Source organism: Carya illinoinensis, chromosome 7 (genome assembly GCF_018687715.1).
Source record: "Carya illinoinensis cultivar Pawnee chromosome 7, C.illinoinensisPawnee_v1, whole genome shotgun sequence".
In the NCBI taxonomy this organism is placed as follows: domain Eukaryota; kingdom Viridiplantae; phylum Streptophyta; class Magnoliopsida; order Fagales; family Juglandaceae; genus Carya; species Carya illinoinensis.
Window position 1 is genome coordinate 14,277,436 of NC_056758.1, and position 22,068 is coordinate 14,299,503.

General features: G+C 35.9%; 1 protein-coding gene across 3 annotated transcripts in view; it reads right to left on the reverse strand.

The window, feature by feature from the left end:
* Positions 1 to 15,462, reverse strand: part of LOC122315773 (serine/threonine protein phosphatase 2A regulatory subunit B''beta-like) — a 28,994-nt gene extending 13,532 nt beyond the window's left edge. For 2 of the 3 annotated variants that reach the window (XM_043131918.1, XM_043131917.1), the window contains exons 1-6: positions 15,010 to 15,461; positions 11,274 to 11,516; positions 10,819 to 10,924; positions 10,650 to 10,749; positions 4,524 to 4,629; positions 4,250 to 4,340 (exon numbers count right to left, since the gene is read on the reverse strand). In XM_043131918.1, coding sequence (XP_042987852.1) covers positions 4,250 to 4,340; positions 4,524 to 4,629; positions 10,650 to 10,749; positions 10,819 to 10,924; positions 11,274 to 11,516; positions 15,010 to 15,159 — 796 coding nt within the window. In that variant the 5' untranslated portion in view covers positions 15,160 to 15,461. Of the gene's footprint in view, positions 1 to 4,249; positions 4,341 to 4,523; positions 4,630 to 10,649; positions 10,750 to 10,818; positions 10,925 to 11,273; positions 11,517 to 15,009 lie in introns of all 3 variants that reach the window. The other variant, XM_043131919.1, reaches the window with a different exon arrangement.
* Positions 15,463 to 22,068: the final 6,606 nt, after the last annotated feature.

Genomic DNA, 22,068 nt, shown 5'->3' on the forward strand with positions numbered 1-22,068 from the left:
TTGAAAATGTCTACCCATAACGCTCTAGCAATCTCGCAATGTAGTAAAAGATGGTCCACAGTCTCACTACTTTGTTTACACATACAACACCATTCCACCACTATCATCCCTCGTTTCCGTAGATTATCCATCGTTAAAATCTTCCCCAAAGATGCAGTCCATGCAAAAAATGCCGCCCGAGGAGGGGCCTTATTTCTCCAACTTCTTTTCCATGATTGATTATTTTGCGGTAGTGTGAGGACCTTACAGAAAGAACAAACTGAAAATATACCCTTTCTGGCAGGTGTCCACCATAAAGAATCAGCTCCTTGGTTGCTCGGTCTCATGGAGTATAAGGGTTGGTTTGGCTACACAAAACCAAACTATCTTATCTCATCTCATATAATCATTACAACTTTCCAAAACTCCCACACAAAATATAATAAACAATTCAACTTTTTCAAATTTCAAAACAAAAATAATATTAAAAAATTATATTATAACAATATTTTATTCAACTTTCAACAAAACATCTCATCCCATCTCATTTAAACTGCGTAACCAAACGAGGCTTAAAGAGTCGGAAGAAATCTACAAAAGTATTGATTTCCCAATCTTGGGCCACCCTAGTGAAGTTTAGATTCCACTGGATTGAAGCCCCATCTATCACCATGGGATCCTCCAGTGAAGCTTCCTTCTCATGGGCAAGTAAAAACATTGTGGGGAATGAGTCCTTGAGAGCCCTATCTCCACAGCAAATATCGTACCAAAATTTAGTTCTTGAGCCATCTCCCATCAATATGATATGATGAGCAAACACTCCTCACCCTCGTCTAATGTGCTTCCATCCCCCCCCCCCCCCAAACGAGCCTCCATATTTGTGATCAATCACCAACTTCCATAAAGCTTCATTTTCCATATTGTAACGCCAAAGCCATTTCCCAAGTAAAGCCTGGTTGAACAACCTCAGATTTCTAATTCCCAAGCCTCCATAAGAGATTGGGGAACAAATCTTGTCCCACTTGACCAGATGAAATTTAAATTCTTCCCCAAGACCACTCAATAGAAAATCGCGATGCAATTTTTCAATGCGTATCACCACGCTCACGGGAATGGGAAACAAGGATATAGGTAGATTCGAAAGAGTGCTTTTGATTAGAGTAATCCTACCCCCTTTCGACAGATACATTCTCTTCCAACCTGCCAATCTTCATTCAATCTTTTCAATAAATGCATCCCAAATGGTTTTCGCCTTGGAGGCAGCCCCCAAAGGAAGTCTCAGATAATTCATAGGAAGGGAGGAAACCTTACAACCAAGAGTGTTAGCCAACAACCAAATGTTACGAAGATTGATGGGCAAGCTTTTGAGCCCATCGAGCAACAAGATGTCACATGGTTGGAAACACCATTTAAGGCTGAGGTCCATGAAGTGGTGAGAAAGATGGCCAAAGACAGCCCTGGGTCAGATCGATTTTTGATAGGTTTCTTTCAATTTTGCTGGGAAGTGGTGAAGGAGGATTTAATGAAGGTATTTCATGAATTTTTTTCAAGTAGGAAATTTGAAAAAAGTCTGCCACTTTTATTGCACTTTTTTTTTTTTACAAGTAATAAATAAATTTTATTCATACGAATGAAAGAGGCGTAGCCCGTGTACACAAGAAGTATACAAAAGAACACCTAAATACAATCTAGATTAAGGAAAGAAAGTCATGCACATTGTTTCCATCAAGTACAATAACTAAGAACCAAAGCATTAAAGTGCGCATAAAAAAATTCTGGAGCTCCACCAATGTGCTGCTCTTTATCTTCAAAGCACCTCTCATTCTTTTCCAACCATGTACACCACATGATGCACAGCAGAAACATCTTCCACACTACCGCCACTTGAGGGCAGCCTTGAAGTTCCTTCCAACAAGCCAATAATTCCACCACCCTCGAAGGCATTAGCCAAGCAATATCCATTCTTCTAAAGATATCACTTTTATGGCACTTATTCCCAAGAAGACTAGGGCATCGAAGGTAAAGGATTACCGGCCCATTAGCCTTGTGAATGAGGTGTATAAGATCATTTCCAAAGTGCTTGCTAACCGTCTGGGAGGAGTTTTGGGGATTATCATTATGAAACCCCAAAACACCTTTGTTAGGGGAAGACAAATTTTGGACTCAATACTTATCACCAATGAATGCCTTGATAGTAGGCTAAAATTGTGCAATCGGATCACTTGTGCAAGTTGGATATGGAAAAGGCTTACGACCATGTTAACTAGGAGTTCTTGTTGTATTTGCTTGGGAGGTGTGGTTTTAAAGAGAGATGATGCTCTTGGATTAGGTGGTGCATTTCGACGACACAATTCTCAGTTTTGGTGAATGGTAGCCCGGTTGGTTTTTTTAGCAGTTCCTGTGGTCTTCGACAAGGGTATCCTTTGCCCCCTCTCCTCTTTGTCATAGTCATGGAGGTATGCAGTAGAATGATTCCAGGGATGGTTAACAATGGGTTCTTGGCTGGTTTTTCGGTAGGTGATATCCATCGCAAGAGTAATCTTCCCAGATTCGTAGCCTCTTCCCCTGTGTTGCACCGGTGCCGTCTTCTGTTGAAGGACCTCCTTGTACATCAACGACGGCTGCGCCATCTTAGAAGCCCCTCCTCCTCTATTGCTAACCACTGGTCCCCTTGCAATACCCTTGTTACTACTAGCTCTGTTTCCAGGGGCCAAAACAGAGGAATTCAAACTAGTAACCTCCATAGACTTCCTAGCAAACCTTTCCCACCCAGTTCCAGGCCTCTCTTCAAGAATAGCAAGAATTCTATTTCCTTTACTAGAACCCAACTCCAACAACTTCACAAACCTGCCGAACGAATTTTTCCAGACTTGGACCACGAAGACTATTACCACCCCTTTTGGTCAGATATGGGGCCCTATTACTCAAGAACTTCAGACTTCCTGCAAACATCTTGGCCAACCAGATCACCACCTCCCTATTGAGGTAAAGGGCCTTCGTAAATTTATTACATTTCTCGACAATACTGAAGAGATTCCCCTCCCATCTTCTGATTACAAAAAACTTGGCTTCAATCCAAAAACTACTCTCCATCACCAATGTCCAACAGCAAAGAAAGACAGTGAAAAGCAAAAAGAACGGAAAATAAATGAGAAGAAAAGGTTGGAAAGAATAGGAACTATCCCCTACGAGAAGTGCCAGGAATAGAAGATGAATCCAAAGCAAGAATAGATTGAAAGGATCAAGGCTCATCTCCGGCGAGAAGTGCCAGAGATTGAAGATGAAAGGTCAACCCCTTAGAGAGAGAGAGAGAGAGATAATAACAGCCCAAGATATTTCATGGGCAGCTGCAATATCTTGCATCCCAAAATAGAAGACATACTCTCCACATTAGAAGCATCCCCCACATTAAACTAACTAGAAAAGATGTACAAGACTAGTTGATCTGCAATCTCCATGTTTCCCTCATGAGCAGAATATTAAAGATGGGAAATGGGCATAACCGATTTCCCTTTTCTGCTGGGTGGGAGAGGAGGAAAGTTGGGGTTTCTGTTGTAAAAATTCAGCTTAAAAAAGAATGCCATCATATTGTTGTGATATGGAAGATGATTCCTTCATATTTAATGTGGTGCTTATAGTTGGAAAGGAATGGGCGATACTTTGAAGATAGAGAACGCTCAAGAGGAGAACTTAGAGAGTTCTTTAGTACTTTGGGTACATGGGCAAAGTTTCTTGTATTGAATGGAGATAACCTTCATGATTTGCTCTTAGCCTACTCTAGTTCTTGTATTTAGGTGTTTTCTCTTGTATACTTCTTGTGTAATTGGGCTATGCCTATTTACTTGTCAACAAAATCTCTTATTACTTACTAAAAAAAATAAAAAATAAAATAAAATAAAAAAGTTCAATTTAGTTTTTGTTTGAGGAGAGAAAGAAGGGTGTTGATTCAGATGACAATTTTCATTTCTGAGCCAAGTTCAAGTTCTAATAGGAATATAGGAATATAAATTATACAAGCATCCTTGGAGAGAAAATATGCTGAACCAATTCCATCCAACGAGTAAAATAGACATAGGGTTTGAAGATTCAATAGATTGAGTTCCTTCAATCCAGAAGAAATTAGAGGAACCAAAACAATAGCATGCACCCAATGGCCAACACATCGTAACGAGGGATGAAACCTTTCCTAAAAAAATGAAGGAAACAAAAAAAAAAAAAAATGTCTGCTAGCCACAAAACATGTAGAGCAATTAACAGGTTGAGAACAAACCATATCTTTCTTGAAACTCCGGTGTGCTCTGCAAGAACTCCAACCCTGGATGAGCAGCCAAAAGTTCTCGCAGCACTGGTTTGAAGTCATCCTGTTGCCAAGTAGGACATTCTCAACATAATAGAGACATAGAGATTGACATAGCAAGTAACTTTGACAATCAATTAATACCACACATTGAATTCAATGAATGTGACCTGGGCTGCAAATATATCTCACATTTTGAGCTAAATAATAAGGAGAAGAACTAGAGATATAAAACAAAACAAAATACCTGGGTAAGAAATTTGACATCCGGTTGCTTCAAAATAGTATATATTTGGGTTGCTATATCCATTGTCAACATGTTTCCATTTACCCAGTAATTGAGAAATGCATCCCTACAAACCATGTTAAAAAATTAAGCAAACATAAAGGACAAAAATTGTGCAAAGACAACAGACTCAATAGCTTTAAGAGGAAAAACTTCAAAAAGCATTAGTCAAATCTCAAGTTATGCTTTATTTTTCCTGTGTTCCCAATCTATCATTCCATAACAAGCAAAAGATCAAACGTAACACCCCAAAGGAGGCCCAAACCACATCCAAGCCCATACTCCAAAAGGGATTGTCAATGGTACAATTGGAGCCCCTTAGAATCATTATAAGAGCATTAACTTCTCCCCCAAGCAATATGGGGTCACATTCACCACTTACTCTCACTACAGGGTATCACAATCTCCACCCTTAAATTCCCAATGTCCTTGTTTGGCCATTCCATGATTGATTGCATGGCTCAAATCCCAATTGAAATTGGATCTAATAGCATTTGTAACAATGCAAGGGAGGCTCAAGCCACATCTAGGCCATACTCCAAAATAACTAGTCAACTATACAATTGAAGCCGAATGAATGTTTGGATAGCATGATCAAGTCGGAGTACCGGGTTTACTTTGCAAACTGGATATGTCAAAAGCTTATGATCAAGTTAATTAGAAGGGAACATGATTATTCGATTAGTTTGCTTTAAAAATTATCAAAAAAAAGTTAATTGGAACTTCTAGCTTCAAATGCTTGAGTGATGTGGTCTTGGGGAGAAATGACATGCTTGGATTAAACACTACATATCCTCGGCCCGCTTTTCTGTTTTGGTGAATTACCACTGGGTTTTTTTAATAGCTCCCAAGGCTTGAGATAAGTGATCCATTATCCCCATTACTCTTTGTTTTTGTAATAGAAGCTTTCAGCAAAATGATTTCAAGTATTGTGGATGGTAGATTCCTTTTTGGATTCTCAGTGGGAGCAGTAAACATGGGTTAGTTAGATATCTCTCACTTCTTTTTTGCATATGACACTCATCCTTTGCAAGGCCAACCAAGATCATATTCAAGCTTTGAAAGCTCTTCATCTTTGTTTCAAAGTTGCTTTTGGATTGAGTGTGAAACTTGCCCAAGTCAGAATTGGGAATATCACTGAGGTGGAGATTATGGCCAACCTCCTGGGGTTCAAGGTATCTTCTTTGCCTATGAAATATCTCAGCCTATCCCCTTGGCTGCCTCTTTCAAGTCTGTCTTTTTGGGATGGGGTGATTGAAAAAATTGATAGAAGGTTGGCTAGTAGCAAAAGTATGGATCTATCCCAAGGTGGGAAGGGTTACTTTCATCAAAAGTGCTATTTCCAACTTACCTACCTACTTCTTATCTTTGTTTCTACTACCCACCATGGTGGCCCTCTAATTAGAGAAGTTGTAGCAGGATTTTCAATGGGGAGGTAGGGACAAGGAGTTAACATCCCATCTTGTGAGCTGGTCCCAGTATGCACCCCAATTTCAAGTGGCAGTTTGGGAGTTTGGAACTTGCTGGTTTCAACAAAGCTCTTATGGGTAAGATGTTGTGGAGATACCAACTAGATAGGGGGCTTTGGAAGCATATAAGAAGAATGGGATGCTTCTCCACGCACACTTGTTTCAAGGTGGATAACGAATCTACAATTAAATTCTAGCATGATCTTTGGTGTGGCAAAAGGTCCCTCAAGGAAGCCTTCCCAACTATTTACGGCATTTCGAGGGTCCAGACAACTTCAGTTGTGGATCTTCTTGACCTATCCCGTAGATCTCCCCAATGGAACGTCACTTTCTTTAAAGCTACACAAGACTAAGAGTGGATGCTTTCTTTGAGTTCTAAAATCTTGTATACTCTTCTAGAGTGAGGGAGGGTGAAGAAGACAAGTTGGTGTGGTGACCCATGAGGGAAGGGGGATCTACTGTTCGTTCATCGTACAAGTCTCTCACCACATACAATGCAAACCCATTCCCTTGGAAGCACATTTGGAAGACAAAGGCTCCCTTAAAAACAGCCTTTTTTTTATAGGTAATAAGAGATTTTATTCAAAGTAAATAGACATAGGCCAAGTACACAGAAAGTATACAAGAGAATACACCTAAAAACAAGCTAAAACAAAAAAGAACTAAAATAAGGCATTACAAAATTCAATCCGTCACAAGATTGTGCACTCAAAAATTTAAAGTGCTAAAGAAAAAAGTCCTAAATTTCCCCATTGTGCATTCACAATCACTGAAGCACCTCCCATTTCTCTCAAGCCATAAACACCAAAACAAACACAAAAGAATCATCCTCCATTCAGCTATACTGCCACTACATCCCGCTGCACCTTGCCAGCTAGCCAAGAAATCCACCACCTAAAAAAGCATCACCCAAGCAATGCCTACCCTTGCAAATAACTCATTCCACAAGGCAGCCACCATCTCGCAATGAAGAAATAAGTGGTTAACAGATTCACCATCTTTTTTACACATGAAACACCAATCCATCACATATAAACCCATTTTCCTCAAATTTTCAATGGTTAAAACTTTCTCCAGCAACACCAACCAGCAAAAAAAAAAATGCAACTTTACCAGGCACTCTAGCTTTCCAAATGCATTTTCGGGGATATGTTATGTTGCCATGACTATTTAACACCTTATAAAAGGATTTCGCAGAGAATCTGAACTTGTTGTCATGAACCCACTGCATCTTATCCTCCCTAGTCTGATCAATCTTTAAAGCATAGAGCTTTACATAGAAATCAGCAGCTTCACTCACTTCCCAATCCTGTAAATCTCTATTAAATTCTACATTCCAATTCAACATATTGTTTGAAAACAAATAAGAATCAGCCACAGCAGCTCCTTTGTTTTTAGCAATCCTGAAAAGTCTAGGAAATGCTAATTTAAGAGCTAAATCACCACACCAAACATCATGCCAAAAGAGAATATTCGTCCCGGATCCCACTTTGAAGTTAATGTTTTTGACAAAATCTCCCCATCCCAATCAAATAGACTTCCGTAATCCCACCCCAAATACCCCTTTTATTTCGTTAGTACACCAATTCCCCCTCATCCTTCCGTATTTAGCATCTATAATCTGTCTCCACAATGCATTTCTCTCATTGTTGTACCTCCAAAGCCACTTCCCAAGTAGAGCTTTATTGAAAAGTTAAGTTCCGCATGCCCAAAGTACATACCTTATTCCAACTCACCAAATGATATTTACATTCCTCCCCAATACCATCCCATAAAAAATTTCTAAAAATCCTCTCAATTTTTTTAACCACCCCTGCTGGAATAGGGAAAAGAGAGAGGTAATAAGTGGGTAAATTAGACAAGGTGCTTTTAATCAATGTAACTCTGCCCCCTTTGGACAAATAAATCTTTGTCCAACCAGCTAGTCTCCTCTTGATCTTCTCAATTACCCCATCCCAAATAGACACAGATTTGTGAGGAGCCCCCAAAGGTAACCCAAGATATTTCATAGGTAAAGAAGATACCTTACAGCCTAGAATATTGGCCAAATCATGAATATTTCTGACTGAACCCACAAGGACGATTTCAGACTTAATTAAATTGATTCTAAGCCCAGAGACAGTTTCAAAACATAACAATAAAACTCTTAAAGCTCGAAGATGATCCTGGTTAGCATCACTGAAAATTAAGATATCGTCCACAAAGAGAAGATGAGAAACAGTGATGCTGCCCCTAAAAACATCTCCCACCTTGAAGCCCGACACAAAACCTCCTACAGCAGCCACATCAATCATACGGCTCAAAGCATCCATAACTAAGACAAAAAGGAAAGGAGATAATGGGTCTCTTTGCCTTAAACCACGGGAGCTGTTGAAAAAACCAGGCGGAGAACCATTTACCAAAATAGAGAACTTGGCTGTTGAAATACAAAATCTTATCCATAAGCACCACTTCTCCCCAAATCCATAAATTCTCCCTATAGATAATCTAAGAAAACACTGGTTTATTATTATGGATTGATATTGTATCTGCAAAAAGAGTGGGGAGACTGTTGATCACCCACTACTTCATTGTGAGGTGGCCATGTCACACTGGAATGATTTCTTTGCTAGAGTGGGATTAGCTTGGGTAATGCCAAGAAGGGTTGTTGACTTCCTAGCAAGTTGGAATGGGCTAAATGGTAATGCTCAAATCGCAGCTATATGGAAAAGAGAAATTCTACATGGAAACCTTACATCACACACCTCCACCTAATCAACATGTGATTTGTCCTTTTTACCATTCTATCTTAATGCTTAAATATGGGGGTGTTTAGATAGAAGGGCAAAAATGACAAATCACATATTGGTTAGGTGGAGGTGTGGTGTAAGGCTTCCTTGTAGCATTTCTCTACAGAAAATGGTCCTTCTTTGGTGCAAGTGAAATTGAGGATCATCAACAGTTAGTGGACAAGTTTAGACTTCAATTTTTTAATACTTTATTTTATTGGTCAATTGTAATTAATTTCAATCACTTGAATGGCCATGATTTCCATGTATCATTGGACACTCTTGCTTAGGTGGCACTCTTGTATATGTCTCATGTACTTGGGATATGCCTATTATTATCCTCAACAAAGTCCTTGTTTTACTAATCCAAAATAAATAAATAAATAACATCAGAAATTTTCACAGAATGTATGAGCTTATGAATTTTATTACAATGGCAAGTACTTGAGTTTACCAATAAAATTTTCATCTTGCTTTTGATGTTTATGGAATTCTCTTAGAACATGGCTCATGGAATAGTAACAATAATAGAATCTCTAATTCTAGAGGAAGGGGCTGTTACAAGTAAAATAAACTGAAAGTGAACTTGTCACATGTTGAATACTACTTGTGGCAAAGAATTGGCATGCTAACTTGCTAAACAACCATGAGTATTTCCACTTCAACGATAGGGGGTTGAACATTGGTCTTTGGTGCACAACACATGCTTTGATGATTGCCTAACTATAAAATGCACTACATTCACTTAAGCACTCCAATCAACTCAAAATTTGGTATCAGCACCTTGAAGTATGGCTACCTAATCCATGTTTGTTGGACCAGATTGTACCTTCTCCATCATACAACATGCTGCTTTTTCCATTCCTTCCTTTTAGGATCAGTCACCGTCATACTACTAAGGAATTTGCAAGAGCTATGATATTGTGATACCCCATATGATAAAGATGATGGTACGTGGTGTATGGAATTCCACATTGCTTGGGAATGAGAAGTTCTTGCTCTTTATAAGGTTCCAATGGGGTTCCAATTGTATCATTGACTAGTCCTTTAGGAGTATAGGCCATATGGTTTGGGTTTTCCATTGGGGCGTTACAAATGGTATCAGAGCCTATCCCAACTAGAAATGTGGAACTTAAGCCATGCCACCTACAATGGACTGGCCTGAAAAGGATGTTGGAAATTTAAGAGGAAGAGATTATGATAGTTCATAAAGATAAGAGTAGGTGGTGTATGGGATCCCACATTATTTGGGAAGGAGAAGTTATTGCTCTTTATAAGGTTCCAATGGGGCTCCATTGGTATCATTGACTAGTCCTTTTGGATTATAGGCCATGTGGTTTGGGTCTACCATTGGGTATTACAGATATTCTTCCTTTATCCTGGTCAAATTGTGAATAATCACAGAAGTTTCTGCATAAATTTGCAGGAAGTCAATTTGGCATAATCTAAAACTTATGAAGGCATCTAGAAACCCCCAACATGTAAGCTCACTATGAATGGCAATGGTAAGCCTTTCATAAATGTGATGTACTCTAATTGAAAGTACCCGTACCCAACAAGAACAATGGAGCGGAAATATGCTCAAAACCAGTCATTCCTTGGGGAAGGGGCAAGGAGTTTAACAATTGTCCAGTTCAGTGGGGGAAGGAGCACGTCCATAAAGTATGAGTAGGGTAGAACTTCTAGTATAGCAAAGAGAACATTCAGATATTTGAGTTTCCTTGTAAAATATGAAAAAAAAAAATCCTGTTGAATTTGAAAAAGGTAGCAAAATTAAGAATACACAATATGTGGTAAAAAGTTAGATTAGACAATAACCACTTCTTTCTCCAACAACAAAAAGTGCATACCTCGTCACAAAACCAGAGCTATTACTATCAATCTTTCTGAAAATGGATGTGGAGAAGAATGATGGCAGCTTGCAGACATCCTTAGTAACCGATTTAAATTCTGACATACGAAATAGATAATTAGTATATAGTTCTTGAAGTGTTACATCGATGGTCGAGTATATCTCACCATGCATTTGCAGTCCATCCAAGTGACCAGAGAAAAACTGATTTGCTCTAAATAAACATTGTTCTTTTAGCTCATTTGGAGGTGGACGCCCATTTTGAAAGTAAAACTGCAGGCATTTCAAGTATCCATGTTAAATTTTTACAACATGAAACATCACCAAGACAGGGCCCTTCAGACCCATCTACGGAGTAAATCCCAAATACACAACCACACCATTCAAAACCATGTATCAAGTAATCTATGGAAACTCCTAGTGCAGAATTGAACCCAAGATGTCTAAGTGTACAACTCATCCCAAATCAACATATGACCAAGTTAAAAATCATCACCCTTAAACACCATAAAAAGCACTCTAGCCCGCTAAGCACAAAGGGAAATGGCCACTAGAGAATCAGAATAACAACTAGTGCAATCAAATTTTATTTTGAAAAATGATTATTGAAGTTTTGTCAAACCTGAGGTATCAATTCTTTAACTGGCTCACTAACCACTTTCAGGGGTGAAGCTAAATTTGAGGGACCAGCCCTCTGCTTCATTATCCGAGGAGAACCAGATATACTTCTTGGTGACAACGGAGGGGCACTTCCTGCAGGAAACATTGAGGGCAAAATATTGCTTGTGGAAGCATGTGGACTGGAAGAGTTTCCAGGAACATTCAAGGGACCACCTGCCTTTGCTTCATTAACCAATGATGTTACCTGAAGCATGAGAAACAAAAAAATTTTAAAAACACTCCTTACATTGGCATCAAGAGGAAGGTCAAATAAGCTAATTCGGCAAGTAAGAAACAATATATCAAAGAATAGACCTTACTTACGATTATACAATGAGATGGTTACTAGTTTTATGAAAATGTCTTTTGATAGGTAAAAAGAAACTTATTAAACCACGTAAATGGGCATAGCCCGAGTACATAGGGAGTATACAACATAAGACATCCAATTACAAGCTAAGAGCTAGAAAAAACAACTAAGAAATCATGAAGTAATGAAAGCAGGACCCATCCCAATAGCCGAAGCCCAAAGAAATAAAGTAGGGAAGAAAAGATCTCTAAGCCCTCCCAATGAGCGTTCTCTATCTTTGAAATAACGATCGTTCCTCTGAAGCCAAATACACCATATAAGACATAGGGGAACCATCTTCCAAATAGCAGCAATTTGGTGATTACCCCAAATTCCTCTCCAACAAGCAAGAAGATCCGCTACCCTTCCAGGCATCACCCAAGCCATACTAATCCTACAATCTCGTCACATAGAACCGTTTCCACTTCGTAATGTAGAAGTAGGTGATCCATAGATTCTCCACTCCGTTTGCACATGGAGCACCAATCCATGATAACGAGACCATCCTTTATCAAATTATCAATTGTCAGAATTTTCCTAGAGAAGCCAGCCAACCAAAAACAGCCACCTTGGGAGGCACTTTACTCCTCCAAATGCACTTCCAAGGAAAATCATTAGGGGATTGATACGACATAGCCTTATACAATGATCTAACTAAAAAATTCTTGCTCCCTGGATGAATCCACAGCAACCTATCCTTCCCCCACGCTCCACATTCAAGGCATACAACATGCTGAAAAAATCTGAGATGTCACCCACCTCCCAAACCTGTACAGATCTAATAAACCTCACATTCCACTGAAAAAAGCCATTGGACTTGTCCATATAATTTGCCATAGAAGCTCCCTAATCGAATGCAATCCTGAAAAGAGAAGGGAAAACATTCTTTAGGCAATGTCCCCACACCAAAATATCATGCCAAAATCTTATCCGAGATCCCCCACCCACCAAAAATCTGAAATTGCTAATAAAATCCCCCCATCCATTCTGAATATATTTCCACACTCCCACACCATACAAACCTCTTACTTCATTTGAACACCACCCTCCCCAAATGCTCCCATATCTAGCATCACTACGTTCCTCCAAAGGACACCCCCCCCCCCCCCTCTTCTCTTTCTCCTGGTGATACATGCACCTTATCCCTAGGAGTGCCTTATTAAAAATTTTTTTTTTGATAAGTGAGTGCCTTATTAAAAATTCTCAGCTTATGAACACCTAATCCTCCTCTTGAGAATGGGAAACAAACCACCTCACAAGAAAGCATGAAAGATCTTTATAATTCCATTAGCTACCCTTACAGGCAAAGGAAATAAAGATAGAATATACGTAGGAAGGTTAGATAAAGTGATCTTAATTAAGGTGATTCTTCCCCCTTCGGAAAAAAAAAAAAAAAAAAAAAAATCATTTTCCATCCATCCAATCTCCTCTCTATCTTTTTAATAACACCCTCCCATATCGCCTTTGACTTATGAGAGGCCCCCAAGGGGTGACCAAGATATTTCATGGGCAAAGACGACACCTTACAACCCAATATATTAGCCTAGTCCCTTATAGTATGCATGGAACCTATAGGTACCATTTCAGACTTCATCAAATTCACCTTTAGAACAGAAACAGCTTCAAAACAATGTAGAAGGCCCATAAAGAATGAATTTGTTCATAATCTGGCTCACAAGAAATCAATGTGTTATCAACAAAGAGGAGATGTGATACATTTACGCTGCCAATAGAAGATACATCCACCAAAAAACCAAAAAGAAAACCCTCATCCACCGCTGCCTCCAACATTACACTCAACACATCCATTATTAAAATAAAAATGAAAGAAGATAAAAGACCCCCTTGTCTCAAGCCATGGAAGCTGTTAAAAAGTTTTATGAAATTATTGATCAAAAAGCACGCTAATGTAAAAACCTAAGTGAAAACAAACTTAGTTGCATTCTATTAACCATTAATTAGAGATAAGTAGATAATCAAAATCTCAATCAGGTCCAAAGAAATAGCTTGGCATGAAAATCTCCTTTCTTTAAACAATATGTAGATACACAACTCACTTTGCCCTCCCCACACCTTATTTATGAAGAAGGAGATGCCATTATCTTTGGCAATTATAGCAATCTCCTTTCTCCAATTTGAACAACATCAATATTCCAAACTTGCAATAATTAATTTTCCCAAATCCAGCTTGTATTTATATAGAAAACCATGAATCCAATTATCTTGGAAGTTAGAAGAAATTAACAAAACCACCACCACAATTACATCCATTGAAAATAACACTAGGCCACACATATCATGCTACCAAGTACTGCCATAAGAACCTCCACGGAACCAGCACCACGTCAGCATAACCATCAATTTGCCAGCAACTATTAATCGATCACCTCCTGCATCAAACACTCTGCAACCACAAACTACCACCACCGCCACCACCAACAAACTACCATCAACAGAAATTAGTGATATTTGCCACTTTCCCATCAACCCCTACAACTACTATATAGAATATTTTTTCTGTGACAACAGATTTTTTTGAAGAGCAAAATCTTCCAACTGTCTGGACAGTAAAATCAAAGTCAATTGTTGTTTCCCCAAAGTAAATAAAGATCAAATTGAATTATTATCTGAGAAAAAAACTGCATGTCAAATAATTTACTGGTTGAAGTTGCTTCTAAGATGGCCAAAGACAATATCAACAAATCTCCACTCTCGGGCAAACGCTCAAGGCAGCCATTTATGATGGTAATAACCAACACGATCTTAATCTAATTACAAAATCTGATGTATCTTTGTTCAGGGACCTAAAAACAGATAGGGAATCCGGGAAATCAAGGCTAAAAGGCCCATTATGAAACCAGAAGCCCTTCTTAGTTACACTGTTTTTTTATAGGCAACAGGTGTCCGGGACTTTGTCTAACTAGTCCCGGGGGTGCACTTACCCTCAGCTTTTTTCTTAGTTACACTTGTACACCACAATACCAGGAAGCCAGCTCCCATGAACCTAAATATTAGATAAAAGTCAAATTTCCTAGTCAAACTTCAAGCGATAAAATTTCCATTCCCAGATTGTATTCTCGTTTAGAGACCTCTATCATTTGTGCCAGAAGTTAAAAACAGATCACCATGCGCAAAAATAAATACCTCCATTCCTTTTTTTTCATAAGTATACCTACATTCCTCGACATTGTATGTTTCTACTCGGATTCATTTTTCTTCCAATAAACAAAGCATACAAACGACCGCATTCGTAAAGCAATGAAAAGTACGTTTCAGAATCGTAGACCTACCTATTTCAGCTACCAATGCAAGGGAAACATTAAATTATCAAAGCATTACTCTCACGTACCTGCCGATTAGAGTCGGGGAGCGAGAGCCACTGCTCAAAGAGCTTCTCAACAAAGGCCGGATTCGATTTGAGGGTCAAAGGAGACACCTCCGGGAGCTGCAGAATTTCGGCGTCAAACAACGCCGCATCTGTCCCGATCTCCATATTCATTAGAATCGGTCCCTCTACTTCTCTCACATTCACAATTATCAAATCAGAAGAACCCTACAAACAATCGAAGCTCGAAAAAGTTCAGTTTCGAGATTCAATGAAGTTTGGATTGATTTTCGATGGGGTGAGGAAGCGGGAGAAACCCTAGATCCTGGAGAAATTGAAGGATCGGAGATTCGAGAGGGGAGAAAACTAAGAAAGCGACGGGAAGTTTTTGTCAGAGATGGCTGCGATTGGGGAGAGAGCGAGCTTTGTGAAATGGCAACCGAAACTGTGTGAAATTGTTGAAGAACTTACACGTGCCCATGTGCTTCAGATCATGTGCACTAGTTTTGTTTACTTTCTTTTTCTTTCATTTTTGGGTCCAACTGCCTCTTATTTTTTTTCTTTATCTCGTTTGAACACGTGGAATGTTTCATAATTATACTGAGGAAGAATATTTCATAATTCTGTAAATAATAATAAATAATTTTTATTAAAATATTTTATTAAATTCTAAAAAATAAGAAGAAAAATTTTGAATAAAAATATTATATAGTTAAAAAATTATTTATATATATTTTTTAATATTTTTTATTTTAAAATTTGAAAAATTATATTATTTTTATATTTTTTTTAAATTTAAAAAAGTTGTCTTGAATTTTGTTATGATATAATGATTAGATAATAATTAGATAAAAAAATTAAATATTTAAAATCAAAGTGTTTTATTTTTAATAATATTTAGAAAAGATATTACAAGAAGCTCAAATAATATTTGAGCATATATCCCCCAAACAAGACTTTAGTTTGCTCAACCAATTTATTTAGAAAAGAGGAAATGCTCACATGGCAAGTAGTGTGAATAAGCCATTCACACATTAGACTACCATTGTAGACATACATTAAACGCATTGAGAAATGTTACAATTATAAAAAAAATCTTACAAATGTAAACTTATAAAATAGCATGATTTATATGATACGTTAAATCTATTTTATAATAAAAATACATTTACAATCCAACACACCATATCAAATCATGTTAACTTGTAAATTTATATTTATGAAATCTTTTTATAATTAAAGCAGTTCTCAAATACAGCATAATGGCCCATTTAAAAGTCAAAGCATCTATTTTTACTAATTTCACCTTGTCGTAGCCTCACTCACTTCAAACTCTGATATGATCAAAAAAATAAATATAAAAATGAATCAAATTAGACAAAAGAATGTAAATTAATCTAATTTAAAATACTTAAAATTTATATTAAAACGAGAATATCGTCCGAGAAAAAGTGGTTACAACCTGTGCAGGAACCAAATACCTGAATTGTAGCCTGTATTTGGTTTTAATTCCACTTTTTTTTAACTCTATTTTTTCAACTCTAGTTTTTATACTTTTGCATGCACAAAAATAACGTTGTTTTGAAACAAAAATTTTGCTTCAAAAAACACTCAATTACGAATAACCAATTAAATAACCGGATTCGAGCAAATAGAATTATAATATCCTACCTACCTGGGTCCAATTTAGGCGGGTAACCACCCAGATTCACCAGGATTTCTAGGTTCTATACCAGACTGGTAAAAAAAAAAAAAATCCGATTCAGATGCACACCCTTATAAGTAAAGATCCCACAAGTTTGATGTTCTTTATAAGCCTTGCTCTTACCTGTTGCCCTCTTTTTCCCCTTTTTCATATTTCATTCATTTCCCTTCCTCCATTGAAGGTCAGGGTCAAAACACTCTCTTGATCATCTCTTTTGAATTCTCACAAAAACGTAGTTAAAAACTCACCATTTAGCACATACCTCCAACATATACATTATCTCATAGCTTAAGAAACATCAAACAAGAACTATTTCTCAAGCTTAGGGGAGTTAATTTAGTAAGTTTTCTATGCCTCTAAATATATGTAAAATTTTCACTTCTATGGTTAATTTTGATTATAGATGAATATATGTGTGTTTAGATGATGAAAATTTTGGAGAAATATGCTAGGGTTTCAATTTGCTATGTAAAATTAGGGCTGATTTATTTTGTGTAAATAGTGTATAAATGATGATGATGGTTTGATCTTTGAGGTGTTTGGAGTTAAATTAATGAAGAATTAAAGTATTTTTAAAAAAAGAGAGTTAAGACAAATCTGGAGAGTAAGATGAGATGGAAATTTTGTGAATAGTAGTAAAATAGTTTATGAGTAATAGTGAGATAGTGAGTTATGTTTTATGAGATTTTGGGAAATGAGAAAGAAAAAGTTGAATAAAAAATATTATAAAGTTAAAATATTATTAGAATATAAGTTTTTAATATTATTTTTGTTTGAAAATTTTAAGAAGTTAAATTATTTTTTGTTTTTTGTTTGAAAATTTGAAAAATTTGTAATGATTAACTTGAAAAAGTTGTGACGATTAACTTGAAAGTATTTGTATTTGAGTAATATTCAGGGATAAGATGAGATGAAAATTTTGAAATGAAACTTTTTCCCAATAAGCCCTTAGGGTTTTGGTTAGGGTCTAAGGCCCTATTGGGATGTTGAGATGGTCTTAACCCATCCCATCTCATCTCAATATCCACACACCACTCAAATATAAACATTTTTTAATTTTAAAATTTTAAAATTTTAAAATTCTTTATCTAATCATTACAATTTTTTCGAATTTCTAAAAAAAATAGAAAAAAATAATCCAACTTTTTCAAATCCCAAATGTAACACTTCCAAACCCTGCTTGGGATTTGACGGAGTCTGAATAATCGAGACATGTAACACAATGTCACATACCACTTGTTCATGATGGTTAACATGCAATACACCTAACATGTTTCTTGCAACATACAATAATCGCAACAAAAATTTGGATTAAGCAATTTAATATGGTACAAAATAAAAGTACTATTAATCTAAAAAGTAACTTGATTATAAAATCTTTCAATACAAAAATGAGAGTCTAAACCACGACTCTTTTTTCTAAATCATCTAATGTAACTTCCCTCATATCAATACTACTACATTCTAGAAATCCTTTCTTAATACTACTACATTCTAGAAATCCTTTCTTTTTCATAATTTTTTGGATATTTACAAAAATTTATAAAGTTTCACAAATAAACTTCTTGGCTGCCTTGAGCCGCTCTGCAAGTGAAGGGTCCACGGAATGCTTGAGACTCTTCAGCACCTTATTAAGTATTGAGGGATCCTCATGCTTGCGTTTTCCCATCATTGTCTTCTAATCCTATCACAATTTCTACAATTTCAGAAAGAATGGTAATGAAAACTATTACAATGAGATTAAAGCTCATCAACTTATACAAAAAGACAAACACAAAGATAATATAAACATAATAAGGTAAACCATGAGTATGAATGCATGAGCATAAACATGTACTTTGACAAAAACACATTTGTCTCCTATCTAGATCCTTTATCAAAAACACTGATTTTGTAATTATGTAACAAAATAACAAAGTTTTATTTCTTATCAATCACTCGTAATCTTATTCCATATAACAATGTAGGTGGATAACTCATGGCTACCCCTAGAAACCTCAGGCTCCCTATTAGTTATTGCATCACATTGCCTGGTCAAAGAGCTAATTGTGAGTGCGTCTAATTCAATATGATATGACAATTCATAATTCGTTTTTATCGTATTTTCAATATGTTGCACCCATTATCGAAACAGAACTTTCAGTTTTTTCAGTTTTAGTCTGATTTGCCAGTTTTATGAATTATCTATGTTAGTAATAATATAATGTTTACATATATTAAACTATTAGTATCTTTATATTATAGTATAAAAACATTATTTTATAATAATTAACACATTAATATAGTATTAAATTTAACTATGGTTTATATAAGTTTTACGTTTGTTTTCAGAGATGAGATGAGATTAGTTTGATTTTATTATAGTTAGTAATATGATGGGACCCACAAGTACTTGTAGTATTTTTTATAATATTTTATTTACTTATTTATTTATCAATGCTACAATTTTTTTTTTTCTACTTCCTTTTTGTTTTTTGTTTTTTTGCTGCTTCCTTTGTTTATTTATTTACCAATGGTGCATTTTTTTCGTAGCTTTTTTTTTAATTGAGAGAAAACATTTGGTCAATTTTGTTTTTTGTTTTTGTTTTGGCTACTTCTTTTGTTTATTTATTTACCAATGATGCAATTTTTTTTTTTTTTTTGTTGCTTCCTTTTTTTTAACCATTTGGTCAATTTTTTTTTTTTTTGTTTTTTTTGCTACTTCATTTGTTTATTTATTTACCAATGGTATTTTTTTTTGCTGATTTCTTTTTTTATTTATTTGCTGCTTCATTTGTTTATTTATTTACCAATGGTATTTTTTTTTTTGTTGCTTCCTTTTCTTTTTTAACCATTTGTTTTTTTTTTTTTGCTGCTTCCTTTGTTTATTTATTTACCAATGGTATTTTTTTTTTTTTTTGAGATGCTTCCTTTTTTTTTAACCATTTGGTGTTTTTTTTTTGGCTACTTCTTTTATTTATTTATTTACCAGTGGTAATTATTTTTTACTGCTTCCTTTTTTTTTAACCATTTGGTCTTTTTTTTTTGCTATTTCCTTTATTTATTTATTTACCAATGGTGCAATTTTTTTTTAGATGAAACTTGAGAAGAAACTTGAGATTTTTTGAGATAAAAACTTGAGAAGAATTTGAGATCTTTTGAGATAAAAACTTGAGAATAAATTTGAAAAGTTTTGAGATGAAAACTGGTAGATCGAAATGTGTGTTTGTTTTTGTAAAACTTCTGACAGTATGAAAACTTTGAGAAGTTTTTAAAGTTTTGGTTTTCAGTCGCGAAAACAAAAAATTAGACTCTTTATATAAGTATATATGATTAAATGTGTAAAAATGTATATACAAAAGAATACATATTATAATTTATTATGCCAAAAATGTATTTATCATTTATATATATCAAAGTAAGTTTATATTAATAACTTAATATTAATATTAATGTTTATGTTTAAGTTTAAAATTTTATATTATAAGATTAAAATGTATATGCTATATCATGTTATATTAAAAGGAATAAGATTAGGAAGATAAAGGGGCAACAAATGTATCATATGGAATAATAGAAAAACCCTACCTCTCTCCCTTTTCTCTTCAGAGCCTTACCCCCAGAAAAACCCCACAAAGAGGGGAGGTGGAGCTTTAGTTCCTCCCTTCCTTCTCCCATATGGTTAGACTAGAAAATGTATAGCCCTTTATTTTTTTAGTTTTTTTGTTTGTTTTTCCTTCTAAAGTATGGTGAAATGCCGATTTGTTATTTTTCGTAGCCCAACAACCAGCATGCTCCCCACTGCAGGATTCCTAAGTCGTCGATTCTTTAGATGGCCGAAGATTTTAGTCAAACAAAGCTGAGCATGAGTCACATGCGCTGGTCAAAGCGAGTGTGAGATCCACGCGTCACCACTCCGGGAAGCTCCTACTGCCGCCACACGTGGCGTTTCTAGGGTCAAGGACATCAGTTTCTTCATGTTCGATTATCCACCACACTCCTAGCATGGCATGTTTCCCTCACGCACCACCAACCACAGTCTCTTTATTTCATGTATTTTGCTTTCCTTCAAGATGAAAATGTGGATCTATAGTTTTCCCGTACATTGGACGCTTCCTAGGCCGTTTGGTTGGTTTCAAAGTCTACCGAAGTAAATTTAAGTTGTAATTTGTAATTTTCACATATATCTTTATGTTTATTATTATTTCCTTTTATGTAGATAAAAATAAAAAAGAAATAGTCTCTTGAAATTTTTGTCCATGGAGTGAAAGTTCTCTCCTCCTCTAGAGGGTAGGGTATGAAATTTGTGCTTTTAGGCAGAGTATTATCTCTCAGACGGTTTGTCTGTAGAGAGTTATAGAAGTTAAGACCATACTAGTCACAAAAATTTGTGCGCTGGTGGAGCTCCAAACGTGAGTAGTTAGCTTGTAATCTGGAAACTTCCCTATACGTATAAGGTTAAAGCTGTAACTTTGCTTTCATAAATGAAAGAAATCCAATTCTCAAAAATAAAAAGAGAGAGAGAGAGAGAGAGAGAGAGAGAGAGAGAGAATAAGATTAATTTTATTTTATATTACATGTTATTAACCTTATGTTACAAGATTATTAGACTTGGATAATAAAATTAGAATTTCATGTTATATTAATTAAAAATTTAACATAATATATATAATATAATATAAAAAATTATAAATATATATACCGTTCTGGTTTGGTTTAAATCAGTTTTCAAAATATGAAAATTGGTACCACATCTGACCGCTTAAAATCGAACCGAACCAGTGGGTTCGATCTGGTCCGGTTTAACCGGGTTTCCTTTTTTTCTACACCTCTAGTCCTTTAGACTTCCAAGAAAATTAATGTGATGCCCTCAGATTACGTTAAGATCGGATGAACATTTAAAGTATAGGGACATGCAATATAAGGTTACCTGTCCCCGTTCATGACATATAAAAATACAATCTTCCTAACATGCATCTAGCACTATGCAATATTCAGAGCAAATAATTTTTTTTCAGCAACACTATGCATCGAATTGATAATGCCTCAATTACTTAAAATATGATCCATATATACTTAACAAAATAAACATCCATGATTACAGTGCGGATCTTAGAAGATTGTAATTTCAAAAATATGGGAGACCGAACTTAATAGTTACAACATCAAAATATAACTACTGAGCTAGTTCTTCAAGCAACTCACGTAACTCAACTATCAATGCCACAATATTATCTAAAAATCTAATTAATGAGGCCACAAGCTCCGCATCTAGTTGTTATTGCCTAATCAACATCCTCTAATTTGCCAGGTTTTGCTTCCTCTCTTGGTCCTAACACATATCTTACAATGCGAGGGGAATGGTAGTTAGGACTATTAAGGTTAAATTTGTATTCAAA